At 40.4% G+C, this 9,171-nt stretch overlaps 1 protein-coding gene across 1 annotated transcript; it reads right to left on the bottom strand.

Moving 5' to 3' along the window:
- Nucleotides 1-3,281: 3,281 nt before the first annotated feature.
- On the bottom strand, nucleotides 3,282-8,587 carry LOC119774573 (guanine nucleotide-binding protein G(I)/G(S)/G(O) subunit gamma-7-like). The gene is made up of 2 exons (XM_038272113.1): nucleotides 8,439-8,587; nucleotides 3,282-4,030 (listed from the first exon to the last, which is right to left on the bottom strand). Exons 1-2 carry the CDS (start codon nucleotides 8,523-8,525, stop codon nucleotides 3,905-3,907), a joined length of 213 nt encoding a protein of 70 aa, XP_038128041.1. The 5' UTR covers nucleotides 8,526-8,587; the 3' UTR covers nucleotides 3,282-3,904.
- Between the last annotated feature and the right edge of the window lie 584 nt (nucleotides 8,588-9,171).

The raw sequence follows: 9,171 nt of genomic DNA, 5'->3' as shown, positions 1-9,171 counted from the left end.
AAGGACCAAAAACATTTCAACATTTTAAAATAAGGATAAACAAATGCCGTGTCCCTCCTGATAGTTTTTAGTTAATGCTTTTTGAGCCTTAATAGAATTCTGGCATCGAGCAAAATAAGAAGACCTTGGCCGTTTCTCAGCTCACAAGAACGCGAGTACAGACTTGTATCTTCGCCAAGTATGTTCTTAAGAAGCGAAGCATAAATCTGGGTCAATTGGAAAAGAAGTGTTCTGATGACATCACCACATTCAAAGCTAGTCTGTAGCTGCATTTCACCTCCTGTTATTAATAGTCTCTAGATAATAAATTATTACTTTTTTAATTTAGTGGCTTTAGTGGCTTTTATCTAATCAGCAAGGAAATCCAAAAGACACGCAACAGAAGACAGCGATGGGAAAATTAAACGCAAAAATATCACAATCCCTTATGTTGCTGGAGTGTCTGAAAAGCTCAAGAGGATTTTCTCCAAACACAAGATCCCAGTACATTTCCAGCCAAACCAAACCCTTAAACAGAGGCTAGTGCATCCGAAAGATAAAACCCCCAGACCAAATATGAGCGGAGTGGTATATGCTGTTCAGTGCAGTGAGGAATGCTCTGATCTTTATATTGGAGAAACCAAACAACCTCTCCACAGACGCATGGCCCAACACAGAAGAGCGGCCACCTCTGGACAAGACTCCGCAGTACACCTACACCTTGTGGACAAAGGACATTCTTTTGAGGACCAGAATGTCCATATTCTGGATAAAGAAAATAGGTGGTTTGAGAGGGGCGTGAAGGAAGCCATCTATGTTAAGAGAGAAAAACCAACTTTAAACAGAGGTGGTGGACTGAGATTCCAGCTTCCAAAAACATACAATTCAATCATAGACATGATCCCTTCCAGATATCACCAAACCCCCCACCCCATCACAGAGGAACGAGGGACCTACCCGCTCCAGCCGGTGAACATTACCTCCTTAACGACCAACCCTTAACAATCATAGACAGGTTTCAGGTATTACAGGAGACAATCCCCCCCTTAATGACAATCCCCCCTTTAACGACCGACCCCTAGAATCATAGACAGTTTCAGATATTACAAGCTAACGATGGAACTAACGACCCATTCATCGGTTTCTATTGCATGTTTCCAAGCGATACAAGGCGTTGTCTATATAAGACTCAAACTCACTGCAGATCCAGACATTTGAATTGAGAAAGCTTCCTGGAGAGGTGGAGAAACGTCTTCAAATCTTGAAAACCAAGTCCAGTGGATATTTTTTGAATTTTTACGGAATTAATTTAGTGGGGGAATAATAATGAACACAGCCTAGGCTAACGTTAGCCCGTTTGAAGCAACCAGGGCTAACCTTAGCCCGTCTGCAGCAGCCTAGGCTAACGTTTGCCCGTCTGAAGCAACCAGGGCTAACCTTAGCCCATCTGCAGCAGCCAGGACAAACGTTAGCCCATCTGAAGCACCCTGAGCTAAGGTTAGCCCGTCTGCAGCAGCCTGGGCTAACGTTAGCCCGTCTGCAGCAGCCTGGGCTAACGTTAGCCCGTCTGAAGCAGCCCGTCTGCAGCAGCCTGGGCTAACGTTAGCCCGTCTGCAGCAGCATGGGCTAACGTTAGCCCGTCTGAAGCAGCCCGTCTGAAGCAGCCTGGGCTAACGTTAGCCCGTCTGCAGCAGCCTGGGCTAACGTTAGCCCGTCCGCAGCAGCCTGGGCTAACGTTAGCCCGTCTGAAGCAGCCCGTCTGAAGCAGCCTGGGCTAACGTTAGTCCGTCTGCAGCAGCCTGGGCTAACGTTAGGCTGTCTGCAGCAGCCAGGACTAACGTTAGCCTGTCTGAAGCAGACAGGGCTAAGGTTAGCCCAGGCTGCTGCAGACGGGCTGCTTCAGACGGCCTAACGTTAGGCTGTCTGCAGCAGCCTGGGCTAACGTTAGGCTGTCTGCAGCAGCCAGGACTAACGTTAGCCTGTCTGAAGCAGACAGGGCTAAGGTTAGCCCAGGCTGCTGCAGACGGGCTGCTTCAGACGGCCTAACGTTAGGCTGTCTGCAGCAGCCAGGACTAACGTTAGCCTGTCTGAAGCAGACAGGGCTAAGGTTAGCCCTGGCTGCTGCAGACGGGCTGCTTCAGACGGGCTAACGTTAGGCTGTCTGCAGCAGCCAGGACTAACGTTAGCCTGTCTGAAGCAGACAGGGCTAAGGTTAGCCCTGGCTGCTGCAGACGGGCTGCTTCAGACGGGCTAACGTTAGGCTGTCTGCAGCAGCCAGGACTAACGTTAGCCTGTCTGCAGCAGCCAGGGCTAAGGTTAGCCCTGGCTGCTGCAGAATCTGCTCAGATCTGCTCACCCTGCCTAGTTGAAGCCTCTCTACACACAGTCAGTGTGACATGAAAAAAAATCGGATCGGAGATGAAAAAGTCGTACGCAGCCGGTGTGTTCAGGCCTCTAGCTGCAGTAGGCTACTTCATTACTTACTTACATTAATAATTTTAAAATCAAGCAAATCGATCTGGAATTTGTTCTGATTGGTGCATCTCTAGGTTATAAATGCAGTAGCGCAGGTTTGGCTTAGTCTGGTGGTCGTCATTACAGGGTTAAATTCTGCAATTAATGTAAACAAACCGAACTTCACTGATGCGGAGTTTTAAAAAAATAGCCGGTAATGCTTTCTTTTACAGTACATCAATAACATGTAATAACCTGGTAATAACATAACTTACACTATATTACTAGCTAACAAGAAAAACTATGGAGAATTTTTGTAAGTGCTGTGTTTCAAATTTTCGGCTGACAAGTTAAAGTCAAACTTCTTAGAATTCAAACCGTTATTACTGCAGACAGCAATACATTAATGTGTTATTATCTGGTAAAAAGCAGTTTATTACTTGACATATAACAGATTACCAAACCCCGAAGACAGCAGCTAATAATCTTAACTAAACTCTTATTTATATGCAACTTGAGTTCTGTTTTATAACGCTTTATTTACCTGATCATAGTTACAATTTACTTTGTAAGCCATTGGTAGGTGGTGGTCAATGATAGAAACCTAATGGTAGTTACATAGTCACACACAATGATAATAATTACATGCAGGTTATTAGTTTGAAATCATATACTTTAATCTTGGGGTATTTACCCCAAAAAAGTTTTTCTTGTTACCAAACTTAAAGTGCGACTTTATTACGTGGTAATTGATTTACTGTAAAAGAAAGCATAATTCCTAATAAAAAACAAACAGGGCACTTTTGGACTATTTTTCCTGCATCGTTTGATTTAAAACCGTTTAGTAGAATAAAATAAAACAAAAACTAATTGGCAGTTAAATGAAAAGCAGATTGTCATTGGCTGTTCAGAGCTTTGATCAGCTGTAAAATACTTCTGTCTTCTTATAATTGGAATTAATTAATACCTGATTTCTATCAATACATAAAAATACATATTGGCAAACATTCGGAAACTGTGATCTAAGAATTTAGCCGCATATTTTACCACATGGTAAAACCTCCGCAGTGATTCTCAACCATGTGAAGATTATAAAAAAAAAAACAGGTTGGAAACTTTGGTTGTTGGTTTCCATTTAAGGCAAAGCAGAGAAGGAAATAACAGTCACTGCCCACTGAAGGCACAACTGTATGAAAACTGACAGGGTACAGCCATTAAAATAAGCTTCGTAAAGAAGACGTGAACCCAAACAGCCAAAGATTTCCAAAGTGTTGGTAATGAAGTTCAGGCTGAAGAACGGCAGCTCAGTAGTTTTGGTAAATATCTCACTGATAGGACAGCCACATGTGAGTGATTATGAATGAATTGTTAAAACATGTAATGATATGATTCCCGGTTCAAGTCTCGCTCCTCCCAACATGAAGAAAACAGCGACATTAAGAAGCAAAAAGAAAAGAAAACAGGGCGTCCACTACAATATAGTGCAGGGTTTTTTTTCCTTGAAAGGGTTTTCTGAAGCAGGGATGGCTCTGAGGAGCGGGTCCCCTCTGGCCTGTTCCATGCAGTAGTTCATCAGCTCAGCAGAGGCTTTGGAGACCTGGAGAAAAACAAAAAAAACAGGAAGCAGAAATATCAAGTTAAGCTTTTTTTAATCCTTTAATTAACAGCTTCCATTAAAACCAACCTGGAACTAAGGGCACGATCACACCTTTCCACTGGTGTCAAAAGTTCATGCATTTGTTACTTAAAGGCATACTATGCAACATTTTTCAGTTAATTAATGTGTTCCATAACGTTTTGGATGATTAAATGAGTCATTTCAGGTTGAACAAAGGTATTCTCGGCCGCCCTGGTGGTCTGGAGGGGAAATACCGTACTTGCAATTGCAGGAGCACCGACCCGCACCCACAGGCTCAGAAGTACGGTGTTTTTGAATTTACAATTCAAAAACACATTAACAAATAACAAAACAAAATAACATTTGAAGAAACAAAATTGTATTTTATGAAACAAATGTATTTTTGAAAAAAAAAGTTAACATTTTTAAAAACAAATTTACATTTTAGGAAACAAATTCACATTTTAGGAAACAAATTTACATTTTAGCAAACAAATTTACATTTTAGGAAACAAATTCACATTTTAGGAAACAAATGTACATTTTAGCAAACAAATTCACATTTTAAACAAGTTAGATTTTAGGTGAGAAAAAAAAATACATTATAGGGAAACAAATTTACATCTAAAAAAAAATTGACCGTTCGGAAACACTTGTACAAGTGCAAAGACAAAAGGGAACGTCCCAGTGGCCGGATGTGACGTCACCATTACCCTGACTTGTAGTACAAACAGCTCAATCTGTAGTCCTCCTGCTTCACGTGAAAAGTCAGCGGCGATTTTATTATTGTGGAGCAAATTTCAGCCAATTTACACCATTTTGTTGTTCGTGCGGAAGGTGGTCTGGAACTTTTACGGGACACGGACCAGGTGGCAGGACCACCTGAACTGCTGCAACGCAGCCACTGCCACGAATTGAGCTCGGCCCTGCTGCTTGGTCCTGCCACCTGGTCCGTGTCCCGTAAAAGTTCCAGAGACCACAATAAGGGCAAAACCTTGTTCGGTTAGCGTAAACTTAAAAAAAAACAGCTTCAGTGCAATTCTTTCCATCTAAAATCGCCGCTGACTTTTCACGTGAAGCAGGAGGACTACAGATTGAGCTGTTTGTACTACAAGTCAGGGTAATGGTGATGTCACATCCGGCCACTGGGACCAGGGGCGTGCACACATAGACACTAGGTGGTGCTAAAGCACTAGGAAGTTTGCCCTCTATCAAAGAAAATGCCCTTTTGAAACTCGTTTTTTTTTTTTTTTTATTATTAATATTATTAAGATTTTACTGAGGTCGGTTTTGAAATGATCTTTTGAAAACCTGAGCCATTAAAAACGACTGAAACAATGCCCCGAAATGACCGACCTACTTGCGCACAAACGACCCTCTCTCTCTTCCTTTGTCACGTGAACTCGCTCGGTCGCCCGCAGGGCATGCCAGATGCGCAGCATCATAGCAGTTTTCAGATAGCAGGAACGGTCGCTGACAGGCTGCTTCTCCCGTGCCCCATTAGCCAGGTAATATACAGATCAAGCAGAATGATTTTGTTGTGCATTAAAATGTCTCATTCAGCAGCACCAAACAAGCATTTTGCCGACTGGTCACCTGATAAACTAGTTGTCTCCTTGTAAGATGCTATTTTACTTTTTATATTTTGTATCCATATTTTTTTATCTTAAGTGTATACATTAGTCTATTTTATTGCATGACGTATACCCACAGTTTTTAGATATTTTTATAATTTTATTTACCTATTCCATATTATATGTTTCATGTTGCACGATTGTACCATAAAAAATTCCTAGTTTGTGAACTCCTTCACTAACAATGGCAATAAACCTGATTCTGATTCTGAACGTTTTACACTGTAGCCCAAGTCAATGACAGATAACGTGAGGACGACCACATAGGCTACAAATAATTTTGGTAGAGTTTGCAATTGCAAATCTACAGAAGAGGATTAGGGCCACTGAAAAAAAAAAAAAGTTAACCGATTTTTAAATTTTATTTCAGTTTAGTATGGGAAAAAAGTCAGAATGCTGACTTTAATCTCAGAATTCTGACAATAAAAAAGTCAGAATTCTGACTTTTTTCCCATGTTAAACTGAAATAAAATTTAAAAATCAGTTAACTTTTTTTTTTTAGTGGCCCTAATCCTCTTCTGTACAAATCTATGTGTTAAGACAAACGTTTTCTGTTGTATAGGTTTTGTTAGGCAACATAAATGTTGGTCACATTTTAAAGAGACACATTTTGGTCTCTTTATTGTCTTAATTGTATATTGATTTAGTAATTGCAGCACAATGCCAAGAAAGGAGGGTTAATCATATTGAAAAATCTTAAAAGCTGTTCACATTTTATTTTTAAGTGGTTTGTGCAGCAGGTATTAAAATAGCTATTATTTTGTAGGCTACCATAAGTCATATCCACGTGACAAGACTTCCAGTCATGTTGCCCTAATAGCCCATTATTTAAACTAATGTGGCATATTTGTTAAAGCTATTATTATTATTATTATTATCATTATTATTATTATTATTGTCATGATGGTTATTATTATTATATTGTAGCCAGTCACAGCAGGGAAGCTCTATACCATCAACATCTACCAGGACAGGAGATGAGGAAGAGTTCAGGGAAGACACAGAGACAGAAAAAGACCAGGATGAGGGAGAGCAGATGGGTGAGGGAGAACAGGGAGATGAGCCAGATGAAAGAAGTATGCTTTAGTCTGTTCTGTTGGTGATGTGACTTTTTTCCATTGAAAACTCACGTTTAGAGAATGTTACAAATAAAAGTCAAATTTCATTCAACATGCGTTTATTTTTTTTTATAATTAAGTGTTACACGTGCGCTAAAAAGTGGGACATTCCCTTTCCGTGTAGCCGTCTTTTGTTAATTTTTTTTTGGCTATGTAACTGTGTTTTGCCGCTTGTAGTTTTGTCTTTGCACTTGTACAAGTGTTTCCGAACGGTCAATTTTTTTTATAGATGTAAATTTGTTTCCCTATAATGTATTTTTTTTTCTCACCTAAAATCTAACTTGTTTAAAATGTGAATTTGTTTCCTAAAATGTAAATTTGTTTTTAAAAATGTAACCTTTTTTTTCAAAAATATATTTGTTTCATAAAATATAATTTTGTTTCTTCAAATGTAATTTTGTTTTTTATTTGTTAATGTGTTTTTGAATTGTAAATGGGTTTTGCACTTCTCAGCCACCGTACAGAAGTTTCGTGCATCGCGAGCAGTGTTGGGAAAGTTCTCTTTCTACGTGAACTAGTTCAAAGTTCAGTTCACACATTTTAAAATGAACTAGTTCAGTTCATAGTTCATAATTCAAAATTTTGAGCTAAGTTCACAGTTCCAAAAAATGAACTAGTTCATAGTTCTTTTTTTTCATATATTGCTCAATTACACCATAGCCTACTGTAGAACCACAGACAGCAATTATTTTATCAGTTGTAACACTGAAACTGTGCGTCAGATTTCATCTTCATATCCAGTTTTGAATCCTTATCCAACCAGGGTTTACATTAGCATTGAGGGGACAGCATTTCCCCATTGTTGCTTTAAGGCTTTGTTGCTGTCCATTCACTTCACACTAGTAGCAGCTGCAGCTTTCACCCCTACAGTATATTCTCAAAAACATAAGGAAAAATGTGCTGCTTGAATGGTCTTTTTATGAGGAATTATTAAAAGAAAAACAGGAAAGTAGTCTTTAACGTGCAAATGTTTTTTTCTGTTGCAGGTTTTATACAGTAGCCCGACAAAGCCTGGTTTTAGTTTAGAAAACATACAAATTGGAAAAGACAAACGGGTCTGTTTAAGGTTGGTTTTTCTTTCTTAACATAGATGGCTTCCTTCACGCCCCTCTCAAACTACCTTTCTTCTTTGTCCAAAATTTGAACATTCTGGTCCAAATAATGTTCATTGTCCATCAGGTGTAGATGTACCCCAGCGTCTTGTCCAGAGGAGGGCGCTCTTCTGTGTTGGGTCATGCATCTCTCGAGAGGTTGTTTGGTTTCTCCAATATAAAGATCAGAGCATTCCTCGCTGCATTGAACTGCAGACACCACTCCGCTCAGATTAGGTCTGGGGGGTTTTGTCCTTAGGATGTACTAGTCTCTGTTTAAAGGTCTTGTTTGGTTGAAATGTACTGGGATTTTGTGGCAGTGGGGAGTACCAATATGGCGGCCGGAGTCTTCACTTTTTATGGCCTATCAGCAATCCAGTCAGCTACAGTTTCCTGCATGTGCACCTTTCGTTGGAAGGGACCATTTTTAACAATGAGAAGCAGGAGTTTTAAAGCTGTGCCGTCTTCATTTCGGCACTTTTTTCTAGTTAGGTTTTAGCCAGTCTCTTTCACAGTTGGAACCAAGGTGGTGCTGTGTGGTTACCTTTATCCTCTCCCTTCTTGCCTCTAGTCTCAGCTGCTGCACTATCTGCCGGGCCTGGGGTAGGTTACTCTGGGCCTTGGAGGACATCCTGGTCCGTGCAACACTGTAATGAAGAACAGGGAAGGAAAGTCAGCATGGCTGTGCAGCATATGAGGTCTTACCTTAATGCAAACATAGAACAAGACAAACAAACCAATTGGCTAATGGTTACACACTGGTTTAGTTCCTTCACACACGTAGAAGGGGTGTTCTCACTTCTTTTTTTAATACGCAGCTGGTAATTGATGGGCCCGTTTTTTAAGCCTGGTTATATTGATTAAACCGATGCCTGCAACCCTTTATCTACTTCCTCTGAAGTACCAACGCCGATTCAACAAACACACAAAGCAAAGGTGTACAGAGAGGTTTGGAAAAACAAAATTAACCCAGATTCAACACATGACGGCTTTAATAAAACCCAAACGAAAGATTTTAGCCAAAAATACGAGCAGATTACATGAAGGCACAGGACTGATCAACTTTAGGAAGGCTGATGTGTTTATGACAGAGAGTCTGGACTGTGGTTCCCGTTCCTGTTAATCATTACAGGAAACAACAGGCCTGGACACATCATCAACCACCCCCTCCATCTTCACCAGGTGTTTTCCAAAATGGCGGTCAGACAAACAAAACAAGCCTGTAAGGAACCAAACAGGAAATACGCACAGTATAGAGCAGATGGAGATTTGACCAA

This window comes from Cyprinodon tularosa, unplaced genomic scaffold (assembly GCF_016077235.1).
Source record: "Cyprinodon tularosa strain WSP-4 unplaced genomic scaffold, ASM1607723v1 ctg819, whole genome shotgun sequence".
NCBI lineage: Eukaryota > Metazoa > Chordata > Actinopteri > Cyprinodontiformes > Cyprinodontidae > Cyprinodon > Cyprinodon tularosa.
The sequence above is the reverse complement of the archived record's forward strand: the minus strand, read 5'-3'. Positions and strand labels throughout refer to the sequence as shown.

Coding starts and splice junctions, on each gene's coding strand:
- LOC119774573 (XM_038272113.1), bottom strand. CDS start 8,525: ATGTCCTCCAAGGCCCAGAGTAACCTACCCCAGGCCCGGCAGATAGTG. Junction 4,031..8,438: donor CAAGAAGGGAGAGGATAAAG/GTAACCACACAG, acceptor GTTTTTCTCCAG/GTCTCCAAAGCCTCTGCTGA.